This window comes from Aulostomus chinensis, chromosome 6 (genome assembly GCF_037954235.1).
Source record: "Aulostomus chinensis isolate RoL2024-O1b breed Wild chromosome 6, RoL_Achi_v1.0, whole genome shotgun sequence".
NCBI classification, from domain to species: domain Eukaryota; kingdom Metazoa; phylum Chordata; class Actinopteri; order Syngnathiformes; family Aulostomidae; genus Aulostomus; species Aulostomus chinensis.
In genome coordinates this window covers 23,460,698-23,481,601 of record NC_141325.1, presented here as the reverse complement: position 1 = coordinate 23,481,601, position 20,904 = coordinate 23,460,698, and the positions used below count along the sequence as shown (strand labels likewise).

The window sequence follows — 20,904 nt, the reverse complement described above, 5'->3', positions numbered from 1 at the left end:
CTAATTCCCCCAAGGAGGAGGTCAACCGCAGTGCGCTAAGTCATCATTGTCTCTTAGTGGGACTTCAGTTGTCAGGCTGCTGCTTTCATTTAGCTTGCACAGGTTTGCATGACCCATAAGTATCTTTCATGCTGTCATCTGCAGTCATTGTTTCAGCAATGCATGCAGATGACTATATGGAGTATGGTTTGTTAATAAGTGCTATCGCACTGAATGGTCTGTACCATACCCCATGGGGTAAGCAATCGTGATTGCTTTTCTGGTCCTGTTATTGTTGGTTATTGGTAGGCTTCCACATGATACAATTTTTCACATTGTGATGTCAAGTACAGTCCTGTGGATAGAAGAGTCTTCCATCCATCCATTTTCTACTGCTTATCCTGTTAAGGGGGGGGGGGGGCTATCCCAGTAGCCTTCGGGGGAGATGCCGGGTTCACCCTGGATGGGTTGTCAGTCCATTGCAGGGCCCACATACATAGACAGACAACCAGTCACACTCACAGCCACACCTACGGTCAATTTAAAGTATCCAATTAGACTTGTCTCCATTTGCATGTCTTGGAACCCATGCAGGCACAGGGAGAACATGCAAACTCCATGACCGTGCTAACCATGCACCACCGCGCCAACCCAATAGAAGAGTCTTGCATGGTAAATGTCCACTTCTTTCCAAACAAACAGGACATTTTAATGGAATATTGGCTGTCTCCAAAAGAAAAGAAGGGCTTTGTTTAAGAGTTGAGAAGATTTGCAAGAGTCACAACTTAAGTGCAAAAGTGAAAAAAAACAAACCACACTTTGCATTATTAACTTTAACTCTTTGGCTCATGAGAGCTGGCATACAAAAATCCCAATAAATCTCAACTGCATTAAATCTCTGATAAACGACTGAAGAAATGGGAAGAAAGAAGCAACTGAATAAAGAAACAACATTACAGATTTGTACACTGAGGATAGAAGAATACGCTGAAAGAGAAATTGCAAAACGCCTATGGTGTCAGAGTTCAGTACACTTCGAAGAGATTAGAAGAAACTGGAAGTTATGATAACAGAACAAGCCCTGGAGGAAAGAGGGTTACTACAAAAGCAGAGAATAAACATATTTTTGTGTAACCCACACACTAAGTGTTTGGTCACTATAGGGCTAACTCCCCACCAGTTGTTTGTTCTGAACCTGATGGCACCTGTACTGATGTCAGGTTCTGACCATCTGCTGGTTACAGTGACAGAAAAGCATGAGAAGCCCCTACATGTATTTGGTGAGACTGAGAGCTCAGACAAAACTGTTAATAAGAGAGGAAAAGTGTATGAAAGGAGGTGCAGGGTTGTCGAGTGTGTTCGCTTACATTGGCGGACCAAGACAAATGTTGACTTACCTTTGGAACTCTGTTGAGGGAAGCATTATTTATGTGTAGCTGTCGGTTAGTTTGACTGTCAGCTAGCGAGACTGTCGGCTAGCTAATTGTCACATTAGCATCATTTAGCACAGCAGAATGTGAGTTAAAAACAGTCGGTGTATTTTGAAAGCTATACATGCTGAATATCATTGAAAATTGTATCGCTATATTGTGTTTGAGGCGGCATGGTGGTGCAGTGGTTAGCACTGTCGCCTCACGGCAAGAAGGTTTTGGGTTCAAGTCCCAGCTCAAGTGCCGGATCTTTCTGTGTGGAGTTTGCATGTTCTCCCTGTGCAGGCATGAGGTCTCTCAAGGTACTCCAGCTTCCTCTCATAGTCTCATAGTTGGACACTCTAAATTAACCATAGGTGTGGCTGTGAGAGTGAATGGTTGTCTGTCTAAATGTGTTGGCCCTGCAATGGACTAGCGACCTCTCCAGGTTAAACCCTGCCTCTCGCCCGTAGCCGCTGGGATAGGCTCCAGCCCCTCCCCCCTTAACAGGATTAGTGGTAGAAAATGGATGGATGGATAGATGGTTTGTGTGTCAACCCAGAGCTGCGAGGACGACTTTGATTGCAAGCCAGACCCGTGAGAGAAGATTGTCAATCCCTGCTAGTAGAGTAAACAGCTGCTGCAAGGTTTGCTAAGTGGGATCATCTCGAAATACACTGGATTCCCAGGTAAGCACATGAACACACACACACACACACACACACACACACACACACACACACCCTTGTACTTATATCTTTGTGAGGACTTTCATTGACGTAATACATTCCCTAGCCCCTCACCCTAAACCTAACCATCTCAACTGACTGCCTGACCCTAACCTTGACCCTAAACCTAGGGTTGACCATTGCCACAACTACCCAAATGTAGAATGTTAAATTGGATAGTTACCCTGGAGCCAACACCTACCCCTTTCTAAAAATCGGTGAAAAAAAACAGCAAACTCATCCCCTCGCTAAAGTTGTTGTTTTTGTGGTGGGTCTCAATAACAGGGACCATGAACCCTATAAAAGTTCACTCAAACAGCTTAAATCCCTTTTCCGCACTGCCAAGACGACCTTCCCCAATGCGGACATTTATTTTCCTATTATCAATTACTTCCCCCACCTCTCAATTACACAACAAAACAATCTCAAATTAATCAACAACACCATGGCCACTCTCTTCCCCTTCCTCACCGAAATCCCTCATGATAAATTCAAAACAGAAAAAGACAACATCCACTGGACCCTCACCACTGCCAAACTGATTTTTACCAACTGGTGTCATCTGCACCACAACCACCTTATTCCAGAGCCTACGCCGTAGAGGTTATTCAAAACGATTCCTCTGGACCATCAAAAACAACACCATGGTCTCTCTTGCTCCCACCCGCTCCTCCCAACCACTGCCACCCACCTCCCAGGTCCTGCACATTGGGTTGTCTCAACCCCCATCCCCCTACCTGAACCAGGGTCTGTATCCTCTTCCCCCATCCCCAACCCCTACCCGAACCAGGATTTGCAATTCATTGAAAATCCCCACACCGAAACAGAATATCCAACATTAGGTTCCTTTTCTCTTCACACCTCTAACGTAATATATTTAATCACTTACACACTCTGTCATAAACATTACATTGGTGAAACTAAACACTCAATACACACCCTTCTACCCCAGCATCTTTATAACATTGGGGCAGGTCGTCTTGGCACTCCATTAGTCCAATGTTTCCAAATACACTCACCCACCCACTTAATAAAACAATGGCCAATGGTCTTGTGGGCAGAGAAAGAGAGTCGAAAAAATCTGGATACAGAGACTGGGGACAATCACCCCAGGGGGACTTAATGACAGTTAGGGCCAACCAACCGTACTCGTCCTTTTCTTTCTTCCCCCGGGACTGCCCCCAAACCCCCATCAACCCCCCCTTTTTTTTAACCCCTTTTTTCTTCCTTCTAAAATACCACCCCTTCCTACGAAAACCCCAACCCACTACCCCAGCCATCAACCTCCCCCTCATCTTAACCTGCATCAGAACTTCAAGTGTGGGGAGTTAAGTCCCATCAGGACAGTCAACTTGTAAAAGGTCCAGTGCTGCAGTTACACACTTCATGGAGGTGCAGTACTCTTTGTGAAACAAGATGGGAGATAAGAGCTTCAAAGACAGAGTATTCAGCTCATTCATGGGGATTGCATCATGGCGACTGTCTTTACAGCATCAAAAAAGGAATTCCACCTTGTGGATGTTGGTACCAGGAGCTTTATTTTAGTGACTTCCTCTACTGTTTCTGATGCAAGAGTAGATCTGCTTGATTCGGTCCAAAGAGCATTTTGCTGTGCTACTCCTACACACAGCCCTGCTCTCTGCATTGGAACTTAAATATTTCTCCACATTAGTTGTGGAAATGATGTTGATGGTGTGTGAAGGACACCTGCAGTGAGGGGGAAGAGACATCTGGCCGTCACTTTCATTCTGGTCTGAGAGGATTGCTGACAGATCTAAAAAAGTGACATCATCATCTGTGGGAATGGACTCTTCCTCCTCCGTCTCATCATCGGACTCTGTGACAGGCTGATAAACTTTAAATGCCTTGACAAAGTTGGATCCATTATCAGTCACTGTTGCAACTACTTGGTTGAGTAGAAGAGTATGAAGAGTGAATGTTTTCTATTTCTGTACCAATAGTATCATACATTTGCCTACCGCAAATTCTCCTAAATGCCAATGCTGCATTGTTGTGCTCCAATGTGGATCTACTGATCCAGTGGAGCGTTACTCCCATATAGCTTCTGTTGTTAGTAGTCCAAATGTCCACTGTCGTTGACACAAAGTCGACCTCATACAGTGCGGCCTTCAGATTTCTCTCCATCTCTGCATACTCCTTCTCCAGGTAGGAAAAAAAAAAGTTCTGTGAGGCAGCTTGGCATTGATAGTCGTAGGGATCTTGTTTACTATGGCATGAAACGAGGGCGAGTCAGTTGTGTCAAAGGGCAGAATTTCCTCGACAACATACTGTCCGACCAACTTCTTCAACTCTCCCCCACTTACTGTCCAGCTTTTGTTGTTTGGGTGGCGGGTCCCTTCCAGCAGAAGTCGAGGCCGTGGCTTTGCCAGCAGCTCTCTGCTCAACACCACCTGGCGGGACTTGCTCTGTCAACTTGACTGTGCTGTGCTGTGACTCTAAATGTTTCTTCAAATTAGACATGATGTTTTTGAAGCTCGATAATATTTTGTTGCAAGCACAGAGTGTACAACAAACTTTAATATTATTGCCTTTAGCTGACACAAACTCAAAATAATGGCTGTATTTCCAGGTAGAAAGGCACATCTCTCTTCTCCCTCCATTGTTTGTGTTTGTGTCGCTGCGTGGTTACACGTGAGTTGTCCTAATGCTGAAAACGTTGATTTGTCACGTACGTGATGTCACTCCCCGAGACGCAAGAAGAAAGCAAAAATATATATTTTTACAAAGGAAAATGGCAAACTAACAAAAAACCCCAACAACCTCAGAACACTACTTCGTTCACAAAACAAGAAAAAGCTGGGTGATCTGTGATGACTGGAAACAAGTTCTCTGGATGAAAAGTTCAAAATGCAGAGTCTATGTCCGCAGACAAACTGGTAAACATCTTAAAGCTCCATGTGTAACACCCACAATAAAGCATGGAGGTGGTTGTGCCATGGTATGGGGATGTTTTGCAGGTGATAGAGTAGGAGATTTGTTTGAAGAAAAAGGTATTATGAAGAAGGAGCAGTACCACTCTATCCTCCAACATCATTCAGTTCCATTTTTCAGCAAGACAATGAGCCTAAGCATTCTGCCAAGCTCCGTCAGGGTTACTTAGACAAAAAAGAAGAGGAATGTGTTCTTCAAAAGATGGTTTGGCTCCCTCAGTCTCCAGACCTCTCTCCGATTGAGCTTGTGTGGTATGAATTGGATCAGTCAGTCAGAAAAGTGCATCATACAGGCAAATCACAAATCTCCAATGGCCATATCTCAGAAACCACTACAAGATGTGGCACCGTGTATACAGCGTTGAATTCTACGTCTTCAAAAATACGACTAGAAGTTTGAGTTCCCATCTGGCAAACAATTTATAGTAGCTGATACATTAAGCAGGGCCAGATTGCAGCATGACAAAAGTACTGCAGAGGATGATGTGCACAAACGCCAGTGTCAGAAGCAAAATGGACAGACAGAGCTAAAGAAATTCAGGAAGATGAAACACTTAAGAGTGTAATAAAATAGATTAGCTCACCTGGCAAAGTGAAACTTGTCAAGCCATACCAGCACTTTAAGGGTGAGTTATCTGTGGTGGACGGACTTCTGTGAAAGGGCACACAGATAGTGGTTCCCACCTCCTTGAGATCACAAATGCTGAAGTTAGTGCACGAGGGACACTTGAGTATTAAAAAGTGTAAGAGACATATACGTTCTGTATTAGCTGAACATGCATAGAGACATTCAGAAATTGGTGCAACCCTGTGAAGTCTGCCAGCGATGTCAATATCAACAGCCTAAGGAGCCAGTGATGCCACATTATAAACCACAAGAGCCATGGAAAAGGTTGGAATGGACTTAATTCACCTAAAAGGCAAGGATTACCAACTTCTGATTGATTACCAGAGCAATTACCCAGAATTCTGTCAGCGGTCCACCATGACGGCAGAACATGTAATTGCATTCACTGTGATAAGTGACAATGGGACTCAATATAACAGCCTGCATTTCATGGAATTTGCAGAGACTTATAGTTTTGAACTCATAATTTACCTGCAATTGAACAGGAAGCTGGACAAAGGCATGCAAATTGTGAAGTGCCTTCTAAAGGAAGCCATAGAAAACTGTGAAGACGAGTATTTAACTTTTCTTGAATACTGAGCATCACCACTTGAGATTGGACTTTCACCAGCAGAGATGCTCATGAAAAGGAAGCTGAGGACCAGGCTTCCAGCAGCAAAACTGAGGATGGAGCACAGTGTGTCAAAGATTCCTAAAGAGTGTCAGATCAGTGCTTACAATAGAACAGCAGTGCCACTGAAACCCCTGGCCCAAGAGGAAAATGTGTAGGCCTTTGTAGCAACAGGGGTCTTGCCTAAGGACCCTCTATCTCCTGACCTCCATGTCATATATATTTTTTTTCATACTGGATATTAGTATTGGAGTATCCAATTAGCCTAGTCCCCATTTGCGTGTCTTTGGACTGTGAGAGGAATCTGCGAGAGGAAGCCGGAGTACCTACAGAGAACCCATGCAGGCACAGGGAGGCATACAAACTCCACACAGAAAGATCCCATACCCGAACCCGGAACCTTGTTGCTGTGAGGCGACAATGCTAACCACTGCACCATTGTGCCACCCACCAGAGGATTGATCATCTGAAATACCCAGAACTCATCCCATGTCTGTCACTATCTATTTCTAGGAGGTCACCAGAGTGTTTCCGACCTACATTAATGGGAGATGAACTATCCCACTTCATTGTTCACACCAATGTGGGCCTTAGCAAATGAGAATCTTTTTTGAGTGCATCAAAACAAACTCTGCTTTATCCAAAATAAGGCTGGCATGCACATGGATGTGAGCAATGGTGGACCTGTTGAGTTTGAATGTTCCCCCCTTTGAGCTCTAGCAGCATTCTTTACTGGCAGAGTTTTGAAAAAGACGGGGAGTGAGGGGGAGTTTAAGGGTCACAAGGCAATTGGAGTGCTTTTGAGAAGTCATTGTGGAGGGTCAGACAGGAATGGATTTTAAGATGTAGAAGGGAGGGAGGTGTGCGTGTGTGTGTGTGTGTGTGTGAGAGAGAGAGAGAGTTGAGGGGAAGACTACAATGGACTGAGAGCACAAGAGGATGAAATGATGAGATGGAGCACCTCAGCAAATCTCCTTTCAGAAATGTTATCAGGACTGTAATAAGTTATGAAGCCTGTGTCTGTGTCTCCTTTCAGAGGAAGGTAGGAAATGTTATTCCTACTGCACACACCTACATATATGCAGATTTTTGGAACTCTGCTAAACCCACATTAAAAAGCCAACTGACCCGCTTCCTATTGTAAGTAAATGAGAAGCTGAATTTCTGTTCTGTTGTTAGTTTTATTTCTGGTGCTTTAAATTCATCGTCACAAACTCATTCATGAACACAGGCAGTGGGCCAGGAAGAACTGAATGGTGTGTTGTCAAAACAGTGCTGGAGTGTGGAATGATAGGTTTGAATCATCTTTGGTGTCTGTAAGTAAAAGCAGCACAGAGAACTGTGACAGTGTCTCTGTGTTGAAATATATGTGTTTCTCTCAATGCCAGTCAGAGCCAGAGCCAGTGAATTTGCCATTTGTCTATGGCAAGCTCATTTGACCCGGCAGTAAATGCGAATTAAACCTGTTCCCTTTTTACAGAGGAAAGCAGCTGTTATTTTAAGCAGTGGTAGGTAAAGGTGGTCTTCTTGAACATACTGTATGTCTGATGTGGAGGCCATATCATCCTTATTCTTCAAAAATCTCTGGTACATAAAATTAACACAGCAGTGCTCATATTTCATTCAGGCTCTTTAATTTTACCTTGCTCCAAAAAAAAAGTACACTCAGTTTGCCAGGCTGTTTTTTTTCTGACTTTTGCATACAGTTAGGTTAACAGCAGTTGCGATGATTGGTGGTTATAAAACCCAATTACCATTCAATAGCTGATTGAGCATTGACTGCTCATTAGCAGACAGCTGCTACACTTCACACAACTTGAAAAATACCACCAACAGTGTTGCCCCCCTTGAACAGCTTTATATCACTGGGGATAAGACAGCCTCTCACCAAGGGTGGGGAGTGACCATTCAGTCAGTGGGAGTGACTCACTCATGGCAAGTTTTAGTCTTGTCTTGTTCCCTGTGATTTTGACTTTCTCAACAAACATTTTGTTTGGCCGGTAATCTGCTTTTAGCTTTGCCACATTTGTTTAGCTGAAGGGAATATTTCAGGTAGTGAGGTGATGTTCAATAAATTGAATATGGAATAGAGAACAGTATTTTAAGCTTTTTTTTTTTTAAATTTAACTGCTTTTTGAGTACATTACCAAAGAAACTAAGTGTAACATTGACTGAGGACAGGATCCATGTGTGCTTTGTAAAGCAAATCACTTCTCCCACTCCTATCTCATCATTGTGGGAACTTGATGGCAGTCGTGCAGTCACACACTGTTGAATGAAATGACCTTTATCCTTCATCAAAGCTTTTTTGGGATGGCAAAAACTACTAGTGTAACTTCTTTTAAAAGTAAAAAGGTAAATATCTTGAAACAACAATTCCTGTTTGTGCGGCTTCTTTTTTGTGTTTTGTTTCCAACTGGTTGCCATTTTTAACTCTGGTGAGTTTGCCTCTTATTTAGTCCCTAAATTCAACACACTTCCCAGTCAAATAGAAGGATCCTGTCTGTCTCTATGTGTTGGCCCTGTGATGGACTGGCAACCCATCCAGGGTGAACCCTGCCTCTCGCCTGAAGGCTGCTGGGATAGGCTCCAGCCCCCCTGTGACCCTTAACAAGATAAGTTGTAGAAAATGGATGGATGGAGAGAAGGATCCTGAATAAATTCACTGTATTAATATTTTGATTTAAGTTCACATCTGGAGGACAATTGAAATGTATAACTAAAGCAATAATTAGTGAGTAAGTCAGTCCTCTTCATGTATTATATTATTTTAAAGGCTGTCAAGTGATATTAACCTGTGATAAATGACTATTTATCATAGGTTTTGTAATTGACTCTGAATTAATCACATAATGGTGGCAGTGATAAGATGCTATCTTTTAATTCCAATACATTTTGGCATATGGGTGAATAAATGAAATATAAATGTTAGCATTGGAAAACTTTCTTCTATTTTCCATGCATTCAGAGTATTTTTTTTATCTTAATTTTTTCTTTACCAACCACAATTATACAAGTAACAGCAGGGCCTGGCAGTATGTTTTGTGATGCACGTGGTCTTCTTTTCATTTCTGAATAATTAGATGCAACAAAGTTATTCTGCTGCTCTCCATTGGTTACTCACAGATCTCTAATGAGGGCATAACATCAAGCAGTGAGGGCACAATTAAGTGTGTTAATTTTTTTTGTATCAAATTTTCTATAATTAATAAAATCAAATGGGTTAATGTATGTGTGTGTGTGTGTGTGTAGTGGTTGTAGTTCACAAAAAGGCTACCGCAAGGACCACAGGGGGAGCGTTGTAACTTGTTGATGATGTCACTGATTAGCACAGGTGTGATATGAAGAGAGTACAGCTTTTGCTTTGAGAAAAATCAAGTGCTTTAAAATTCCCGGCTATGCATGAAATAACTTAATCTCTGTATTTTCCATGTAGAAGCAGATGCCAAAACTCCCAAAATAATTGTTGTTCATTCCACTTTGGGGTTTTTGAAAGAAGAGATTTATAACAGCTGATATTTTCTCCTCCTGCATTCATGAAATAGCATTTCCATCTTTTTATAGTCATGCAGTGAATATTCATGAGCATAAAATGCTTTTGATATGGTAAATGATCCTACGTCGCTCAGTGGAAGTCACTCTGCATTATTGTGCATTGCATCTGTGAAGGAGGAGGAGAAATTAGTTGCGATATTTCAGAGATGAAGTAAAATTTGCCTCAAATTGTGTTGTGTATTGTTGCATATTTGTTTACCCCCAGACCACTAAACAGCAGATCCCTCCGTATGGTATCACAAATAAACTGCAAATCCTGACTCAGAGAGGCAGATTGCCTTTGTTGACGAGTTAATCTGCACAGTATTTGTTTTTAAAGCCCCCCCGCCCCCATCATGGTTTGTCTGTGCCCTGGATGAAATATGTTTGAATGCTCATCCAGGTGGCCAAGATGGGAATATGCATATGTCCTGTCAATCCCCTGTAAATATATTACATCACATCATGGCTACAACTTGCATTGTGTGAATATATCACAAATTGGATGAAACTCTATAGCTCAAGATCAGAAACCAACCTCCTCTTTCTTTGCAAAACAAACAGCTCATTGGCATGTTGTCTTAATAAATACTAAAAAAAAACCTGAAAGCAATATAGTTTATAAATGAAAACATATTGTATATATTTAATTGACTTATTAAGCAGTAGTTAATTTATAGTAGGAAGAGTGTACCAGGCATTAATAAATAAAACACATGCCCTTTACCTTACAACAGTCAAGTGCAGTATAACAAGAACTTGGGTGTTACTCCACTCATGTCCATATCCTTCCCCATCTGCTAAACTGTGTGTGATCCACACATCTTCACTTCAGTCTGAATTCTTGCTTGTGTTGTACGTCACTTTGGACAAAAGTGTCTGCTAAATGAAATTGTAGAAATTCACTTCAGTCTCATAAGACTGGTCAGAGCTGTGATCAAGCTCACCAGGGTGATGCTAAAGAGGGAAGAGCACTTCTTCACTTCCTTCACAAAAGATTATCCTGCCAATCTGGGGACTGAACCAGCAACTTTCCAGTCACTTACTCCATTCACTTATCCAACCTTTGGATCACCACTGACAGTTTTTCTAGTTGTTTTTTAAATATATATTTTGGGGCAGCATGGTGGTGCAGTGGTTAGCACTGTCGCCTCACAGCAACAAGATTCTGGGTTTGAGTCCCGGCTTGGGCACAGGATCTTTCTGTGTGGAGTCTGCATGTTCTCCCTGTGCCTGTGGGTTCTCTCTCAGTACTCTGGCTTCTTCCACAGTTCAAAGACATGCAACTGGGGACGAGGCTGACTGGATACTCTAACTTGACCATTGGCGTGAGTGTGAAAGGTTGTCTGTCTCTATGTGTTGGCCCTGCGATAGACTGGCGACCCATCCAGCGTGAACCTCGCCTCTCGCCTGAAAGCCGCTGGGATAGGCTCCAGCCCCCCTGTGACCCTTAACATAAGATATGATGGATGGATTGATATACAGTTTGCATTTAAAGAATAAAAAAGAGCCTGTCATACAGGGATCATTAACTGTAAATTTCTGGATTATGAATAATTCTGGTACTGGCTAAATGGCTAAATGTGAAAATAATCACTTTTGAAAATGTAGATGTGTTCTAACGTGTCATCAAAACCTGAAATATAATAAAATGTATTTGTACCTGCATATCCCCAGAGCTCTGGCCTGGTTGTTTTGCTGCAACCTGCCTGAGACTTTCTCTATTGTGCTGCAAGTTTAATAAAAGCAGCCAGTCACTGAGGAATGTGAAGCTGGGCAGCTGCTGTGAGCCAACTTACTTACATATTTGCATGTTGCTTGTTGAAGGGGGTGATGTCAGGAGGCCTGCCTCTCCCTGACACCTCCCTCTCCAAGTGGTAAATTAAACTTTTGTTGTTGTAAACGCAGCAGGTTGGATTTAAGCCTAACGCTAGGCTCAGGGGTTTAGGGGTGTGAGTGTGTGGGAGTGGGGGTGACTGTGGCACCCATCCAGCAGCCCAGAGGCCCTGTGTCTCTTCTTCTCAAGGTGGGGGTTGGTGTAGATGAGGACTGGGGGCAGTAAGCCATTGATCCAAGATGCACACTCATTATAGAAGTGGAAGAAGAGGGAGTCTGTATGGTCACTGTGCGTGTATACCCTAAGATATGCTGCTGTGCTTTTGCATCGTACGGAGCAGTCATTCAGATACCATCTCCAGATCTTTCTGCCAGTACCTTGGTCAGGAGCACTGACAGGAGCATTAATCTAAGAGTACAAACCACTAAGCCTCTATTTCCCTTTGGGCAGGACTCAAGGCTCAGGTCCTCAACTGCTGGACCACAACAAAGATCTTGTCCCCATAGTGAAGCAGCAAAATGTCCATATGCTGCATGTGAATAAAACCTACACAATAACACATAAAAAGACAGAAGTTGGAAGAAACAGTACTGCTAATACTCCGCTGAGCATATACATGTATTCAATGAAGCCAATTAGTTGAATGGAAATATAATGTCTTGGAGTTTAGTTTGTCCCATCCACACACACACACAAATACTATATATATATATATATATATATATATATATATATATATATATATATATATTTAGTTAGTTAGTAGTATAGTTAGTTAGTTAGTTATATACAGTTCCCAATAAAAATAGTTCATGTCTAAAGTCCAGTTCAGAAATCCATCTCATGTTTTCTTCCTACCACTCTCTGCTGGGGTGATTACTCTGCTTTACTCTAACCCTGTTTGGTCCCCAGAGAGACTCCTCACACATACACTCACACACATTCACACTCACACTTCAAAACACACGCTAGCACACACTCTGCACCAGAATCCTCGTGGTCAGGCATGGAGGAACTCTGAGCAGCCTGGAGAGCTGCAAGTATGATGGATGGATGGAGAACCTGAGGAGTAACGGTGTGCAAAGTTAAAGTGACTGAAAAGCTCAGCATCCTGAATTGTCATGGAGTTTGGAAGAGTTTGGTCCAGATATCAGAGGACGGTGTTAATCACCATGATGATGTTCAAACTAGGTAAGACTGCACATCACCTTTCAACAAGTGCAACTTTCTACTATAACCCTTATCTGGGTTATCTAGTTAATTATTGTAAATATGACTTCAGGCAGAAATCTCACAACTGCAACTTGCATCCACAGTTTCAACTGCTTGTCTCCACACAAGCTCGTTTAAGAGTGTGTATTCAGTCTCTCTATTGATACGTGTGATTCATGTCACCATAGGATCCTGTTTGTGATCAATGAAATATGATTTCCCTGTTTATGTGTAGGTGATGGTACTTCTCTTTGCTTGATAGAAGAGTTTTACAACTTATTCAACCTAGATAGTGGGCTAATTAAACATCCAAGTTGTTGGGTTTTCCTTCAGCAGACCTGGAGTGAGTGGGGCGTGTGTGGGGGGTGGGGTTCGGAGGGGTTACTTGTTGACCCCAGCACCATTTTAAAATCCTGTTGACCCATTTTTCCCGCGACCTTCATTTGTGCGAAGCTCGTTTAAACAGTAGAAGGCTGACAGCAGAGACTGGCTGGGTGGCATTGTTAAAGATCGCCATGGTAACGAGTTGAGCGTCCGGCTGCACTGCTACACAGCCTTTTTTTTCTTTTTTTGTCCCAGCTTTAAATGGGGGGGGGGGGGGGGGGGTGATGGTTATTAAGGAGCATGGCAAGGGACCTGGAACTCTGTGCACTCAAGGAATTAAAGAAAACACACCCCCGAAAACACAAACTGAACACAAAGATTTTGAGATGCAGGGGAAGCTTGCTGAGTAAAAATGTTCCATGAAACTTTTTTTTACAGAAATGCACATAAAAAACAAACCATAATTGTTCTAATTCACTAAAAGGGAACAACAGAAAGAAATGTTGAGCCGGGTAGGGATTGATTACAAAAAAAAAGATGCATGACAAAACAAGGAGGACAGAGGAAGGATGGATACAAAATACTTTGAAGACTCATCCTCCCTCTCTTCTCTGGATGTCTTTCTGCTGCCTCCTCCAGATGACTCACTGTGGACACAAGTGCATTTCAGCCTTTCAGAGTAAAACTGTGACTAATTTAGGGGGAATGTGCTCTCACACAAAGAGAACAAAACTGATATGTGAGTGATCGAAAGGATAAATATGTAAAAGATGAACTCACCACTTCTGTATTCTTCATTTTCAAAACAAGATTTTTAAAAATCAGACAATTACTCTTCCTATGTTGTATCCCGGAACAAATTAGTCTGAATACAAGAAAAGTTTAACAATAATAGTTTATTTTAAAACTGAAACTTTGCCAAAGGAAAGTTAGAATTAACGCACTTCACGAGTAATAGTACTGAAACCATCATGTTGGTGACATTTAAGGATTACCGAGTGGTGTTGGATTAGTAAGAACATAACATATACAGTATGTTATGGCCTTTGCAGTCAGAAAATCCATCTAATTTAGATGTGCCTCCAAAAACATATGTATTTTGAAATAGAAATCCGGATACAATTTCCTGAGATATTAGTAACAATAAATATGACAACCACAAAGCCCTAAATCATGGGTTTAGTGTGAGAAGGGCCTCCCCATGGGAGCTGTAGACAGTTCTGTCTACAAAACTAAGAACAAAGGCTCAGTGATTGGAGGTGAAAGACAGAATATTAGTTCCCTAAAGTTTAAGAAATACAGTAGTTTAGACAAAAAATTATAGCTTTTTCTTCTTTCCAATTGTCAGAAACAAATAAATAACTTAGGACAGACTATTTCCACCCTTACGTATTCTGACTTTATGTGAAACAGCAGTATTAGCCTAGCCCAGCTAAAATGTTGACAGTCCGTGGACCCAAATAACATAATTATGGTCCTTGGCATCAAAACTGAACTGTATGTAAGGAGGAGTAAGGGGGGGGGTGCTTTATTCCAAACATAGTCTGGGGGAGGCTTAGATTTTGAAAATCCTGGCCCTGTGTCACAGTGTTGAATCCTTGCAAAAAATTCTCAAAATTTAGACACAACTCTTATAGAAACAACATCAAAATCTGATAACTTGCTTTCCAACCCCCTAACATAACATCACTGGTAGAGATTGAAAAAAAATACATGCGTTGTTTCATGTGTTTGTCTCTTAGCTAAACACAAACATTACTTTAGGAACACCCCAGCAGCTTACACAGGAGACGTGTCTCAGCCTTAATTGTGACTGATTCAGAGAGGATTTGTGCATATTTTTGTGTAAAGCAAAGAAACCACCTGCTGTGGAGCCTTTGGAGCACAAAGCTGAACCCAGGCGGAGTTGCCAGCCTCCCCTGGTGATTCAATAAGATTCCTCTGAACACGTCTTGTGCGTTTGCTAGGGGCTTCCCTCATTCTCTGTGATTCATATGATTGTTTCCTGTGCCTCTGCAGCATGACTCTCTGTCAACTCTATTCTTTTGCAATGACTCGGCATCTGCAAAGAATGAAAGGATTACAGGTCTTCATAAAATAAGTGACAATACAAAAAACAAAACAACAAAAACTGTCATTAGTGTCGGTAAAAGTGGCTCACAAAGTTTCAGCTAAAAAATACTCCTTTTTTTCCGGATCACTGGGAAATTTTATGGCACTATTTTAAGTGGCAGATTGATCTACATTTGGTGTTGTGGTGATTTTATTGCCGGTGGGATGGTTGGATTACATCCCTGCTTCCCATCAGTTGGAGTAGTGGCACGTGTATGTAGAGCTGCTCCTCCTCTGAAGGGACAGCGTGGAGTCTCTGGAGAGTGTCAGCCTTTTGTTCTGACATCCTTCAACCTGCTAGTGTTATCAGTGGGCTAAGATGTTGGTACCAGTCAGTGCCAGGGATCAAGCCGTCTAGCCATAACCATGATCTATGGGGTGCTTGGCGATCCTGGGGGGATGGGCTATGTTTAGGAGGAACTGTTATCAGCTCTTTGGAATGTCTGAGGGGTTGATGAGGTTTAGATAGAGGGGTGAAGAGTGAAGAGACCCTCACTGTCTTTGTGAGCTCTCCTCAAAAAGATTACAGGTTTTGCGGGGCACAGATTTGGCCAGTCCTGAGAAAGTTCTGGAGACAAAAGAGATCATTAATGGAGAAAAGGTGTTGCTCACTGTAAAGGAATGAAAAGGGTAATCTTAGTGTAAGTGGTAGCCAGACAGGGGGAGGGCTAGTGAGGGGTAAAGACATGATTGAAGACGCAGGAAATAACACACTGAAGAAAGACATCACACCTCGAAATGAGATAGGGAGGAAGAAGCATGCAAAACCTAACACTTTTACCACAAGGCAGATAACAAACAAGGTGGCATCAGCTCACCTGTGAAACACAGCAGAGTGACACAATCCTTCACAGAAACGTGAGGTGCACACATTCACATTTCTCTACACTAGCATCCTTCTGTCACTTCTCTAAGATGCAACACGTTACACCTGAAGGCTCATACATTTTATTAATGTAAACAAATTCCACGAAAAATTGCTCAAGGTAATAAAAGCTAACATAATAACATAAGTTAATGTTGATTTTTATGTTATTGTTTTCTAAATTAGCTTGAAACATGATCTGACACTATTCTGATACTTCATATAAATCATTTGTCTGCTGAGAACAAATAATTTGTAAACACTCGTTGGATATGTTTCCAAAAGTATTCATTAACTGAATTTATGAAATAATATCTCTACTTTTTGAATTCCAGCTTTAATTCACGATCTACTAATTTACTTTAAAATTGTACATTAATAGTTTAACAAGCCGTTCCAAAGAGCTAAGTACCTCTTAACAAATTATATCTAACAAGCATTCACACGGGAACAGCGACCCAACACTACCTGCATGCACATTCAAACCGAAGAATCATCTATAACATCTCACACACCTCTAACACGTCAGCTCAGGATGTATCAGGTCTAGAAAGCATTGAGACAGTGTGAGGAGTAAGTTAAAGGAAGTAAAACTGTGGAACTGGGGGTGTTGAGGAGACAAGGGCAGGAAATGAGAAGTGAAGGTGTTACAGAGAAAATATGAATACTGTTAGAGGAGAGTTGTTGACGAGTCACTCAGAGAGGAAAACTTCTCCTGCCACAGTGCCTCCCAAAGAAACGCAATGATAAGCATGGTTTGTAGAAGCTTACTGAGAGACGATAGAGAAAAACATGTAAAAGCGCTGTAGTGGACAGACATTTTAAAACATGTAAACAATTTTAAATAGATCCTCTGGGGCACTCTGATATTGCCTACCTCAACTAAGGTTTTATGTTAGCAGATCAAGAACTGGTTCAGACCAGAGTGTCGTATCTTCTGTGTGTATACAATCTGTGATTGCTGAAGCAGAGAGGCATGGGCAGTTTTTCATTGGTTTCTATTTTGTATCATTTGTTCCTGTTTGTTTTTAAACTAAATATACTAAATATGGGTTCAAGATAACAGAACCTTGTGGAGGTCACCCATGGAAGTTTTCATTACCTCCGCATACATTGTTTGCAGTGGAGCTTCCCTGGTTTGTAGGAGGTATGTTGGTGACTGAGGGTGATGAGAGCTGGCAACAAATGAACATGTTTACTGAGGTTTTGCGCTCCTATTATTTCCGATCCGAGCAAAGCCAATAAATACCTATAATACAGTACTGCCATTGCAGGATCATTTGACCCAGGAGGCAATTCCGATTGCCATTGTGAAAAAAACAAGAGACAAGGTTTGCAGGATTTTTGGCCAGTTTTATTGGATGTAACATCAATACCCTAGTCAGTTCTATGCAAAAATTAGAATTCATTCTCTTTACACTATGGATATTCTTCTACTTGCAGCTATAAGAAAATGAATGCATTTTCAAGCTTGAATGTCACTGCTGCCCTTATCCGAACAGCCCCATGGCCCAAACTGTGTAAACTGTATGAAACTTTCATTGACAACACTGACAGCTGCTAGCTTGGCCTCGTAATAAGTTTACTTTTAACACCATCTGCTGTGACCTTAAGTCCAGTGGAAAGAGGGGCTTTTTACTCTTCATTACCAGAGTGGTGTCTAAGCACCTCTAAAGGTCAGTGTTGCAGGTAGCCCACCGCATACTAAGCTACAGCATAATGCAGCTAAAGCTGATGAGGGAGGGATGGTCTGCTTTGTTAACCAGCTGGTGAGCAGTTCACTTACAGTCTGGCATTTTCAAGCTGCTCATTCACAGCACTTCAAAGCCAACACATTATTTTTCCTTTTTCTTGAAAGAAACACCATTATACAGTATATGTGAGTTTAAACCCTAAAAATGTATGATTTTCCTGCTTCTTTAGTTTCCAAGTTATATATTCATATATTACAAGTATATAAATATACAAATTAGCATTCCATTCTACTCCACCATTAGTGTGTGTGTGTGTGTGTGTGTGTGCATGAATGGGTGAGTGAAGCAAAACTGTAAAGTTCCTCATGCCTTCAGGTAGAGAGGCACAATACCAAATAAAGTCCATTTACCATTTTCAATATTTCCTTTATCAATGATACATTTCAAAGATTGGTTACCCCAATTGCTGCCAAATGGCAGTGAATTCTTACATTAATTTATATGCAGAACTGAATTTACAAAATCACTGTTTTTCTTTGCTGCACGGTGGTGCAGTGGTCAGCACTGTCGCCTCACAGCAAGAAGGTTCTGGGTTCGAGTCCTGGCTCAGGCACTGGATCTTTCTGTGTGGAGTCTCCATGTTCTCCCTGTACCTGCGTGGGTTCTCTCTGGGTACTCCAGCTTCCTCCCACAGTCCAAAGACATGCAATTTGGGGACGAGGCTGATTGATACTCTAAATTGACCGTAGGTATGAATGTGAGTGTGAATGGTTGTCTGTCTCTATGTGTTGGCCCTGCGATGGACTGGCGACCTGTCCAGGGTGAACCCCGCCTCTCGCCCGTTGATGCTGGGATAGGCTCCAGCCCCCCCCCCCGCGACCTTTAATGTATAGGAATAAATAGAAGACAATGGATGGATGGATTGTTTTTCTTAAATACATAATACATACATAATTTATTTGCTGGTTGACCATGTATGCTGTGTCTCCCCGGATCCTGCCATCAGCGTCTCCGTGAAGTTAAGATAGATTTCCAAGTATGTTTGAAAGTGTGAAAGTAAGGCATAAGAGTGAGCAGTTAGATACTGCCCAGTACAACTGGTTTCCTGTATTTTTGTTCCACAGGAAGATACTCCAGTTTGTGGTTGTCAGACATTTTGGTGAATGAGTGCTTGTAAAACTCAAGTGGGCCTGCACAGCAGCTAGTTAGCATGCATCACTTGTATATTCGCCCATAGACCATATAAAAATCAGAGAGTAGCATCAGTGTTTCAGGTTGCAGCACCATGTTGGGCGGGCGACGTGTTTACTCCAGAAGTCACAGAAATCTCAGGTTCACATGGCACAAAATGAGTGTGAAATCCATGTCAACACTATATCTTCCATGTAAACACAAAAATTGACACAGGAACATGCATTTTCTAGTTGAGGCTAATGAGGGACCTTGAATTAAAGCGCACTCTTAGTGCGTTTCAGAAACAGAAGAAAGTTTGCGTTTGTTCTGAAGATCACTCTTTCTCTAATGAAAAGTGGTTCCCCCTCCTTCAAGTCAGCGGAGATAAGACGGAGAGAAAAAGGAGTCCACACAGTATCAGCAGTGCTCCATGCAGTCATATTTTGTTACATGTTTTCCCCTCTCAAGCAGCCTCAGTGCGAGGGTGTTTGTGTGTGTGTGTGTGTGTGTGTGTGTGTGTGCGTGTATTTCCTGTCTTACAAAAGCTAATATTTGTGTATCAGTCAGTTATTTAAGAACCCCTCCAGTCTTGGCCATATTTCAAGAAGTAGGCTTAGAAAACATAGCATGTTAACCCTATGATGAAGAAAGCTTTGAGTTTTTAGTTATAAAAAGAGACAAAACTTCAACAATGAAAAAAAAAAAAAAGCAGCAATAGGGTGATTATCTGACGCAAACCTGCTCAGTGTCAGATTTTCTTCCACAATCCCAATTTCTCTATTCTGCCTCCTTCTCACAATAAAAGACATGCAGTCGGTCCTTTAGAAGCGGAGATTATTTTTTTTTGACACATTGGATCAATGAATAAATCTCACTCATTTAAAATAATTTTTACAATAATAGAAACCCTTTGAGTAAAAGCAGGATCATGTTGCAGCTGCAGAATTAAGTTTGACAGCGTCTTTGTATTTTATGAAATAATTTTATAAACTAATTTTATAATTCTTGTTTTCACACATTTCAGTGATAATGTTTAAATTTGCCATTTGCTATGTGTTATTGTTGCTGAAATTAAGTCATTGATTGTAGCTGATTGAAATTCCAAATATAGTGTCCGAACATTTCACCTCTACTCTCCAACCCCGTCCTTTTTTACCATTTGAACTGATCCTTCAATACTCCCAGAATGTTTTGTACAATGAAAAAAACAGAACACAGCAAAAAACAAACAAAAAAAATTGCCTGTATTTTCATAAAACAAACAAACCATTTGATATTTGCATTTATCCATTTTTAGGGATTTATTCAGTCCCTTACAGTTACAGTGCACTGACTATATACTAAAGAAAATAAATAGTGCTTGACGTGGTGGACGTGCTCAACCAGCTTGACAGCCAACTTATCCATCTCCCTCCTCTGCCCAACTAAAGTGGTCCTACACTGGCCTGTTCCAGCACCACAGGCCCACTGAAGAACCACAACATCTATCAGTTTGCTGCATCGTCTGGTTACCATCCTGTGTCTTTCGCTTGTTTTTGGACTCAGATGTGCAGTTTTCTTTCTCCAGGTGCACAATAACATCCTCAAACATGTGGGGAATGAATACAAAAGATCAAATGCATTCAGTGCATACAAATATTGCTGGAAACTCTTGTTGATGGCAGGGAAAGAGTTAAATTCTAGGTGAAAGCCACCAACAACATTATCACCTGATAAGTTTAAGAGCATGAGAGCAAAGCAAACAGAGCATGAGAATATTTCACGTGCCGCTTGTCTCTCAGCAGCTGCTTGCTCCACGTATGTTAAACCAAGTACTCAAACTGCAGTTTGGGGTACAAACTTGTCACC

General features: G+C 41.7%; 1 protein-coding gene across 1 annotated transcript in view; it reads left to right on the top strand.

Annotated features, from left to right (window-relative positions):
• Positions 1-12,654: 12,654 nt before the first annotated feature.
• LOC147260476 (protein crumbs homolog 2-like) overlaps positions 12,655-20,904 on the top strand; it is a 36,212-nt gene continuing 27,962 nt past the window's right edge. The window contains exon 1 of the mRNA XM_086207081.1: positions 12,655-12,867. Within this exon, the coding sequence (XP_086063207.1) occupies positions 12,798-12,867 (70 nt within the window). The 5' untranslated portion in view covers positions 12,655-12,797. The remainder of the gene's footprint in view (positions 12,868-20,904) is intronic.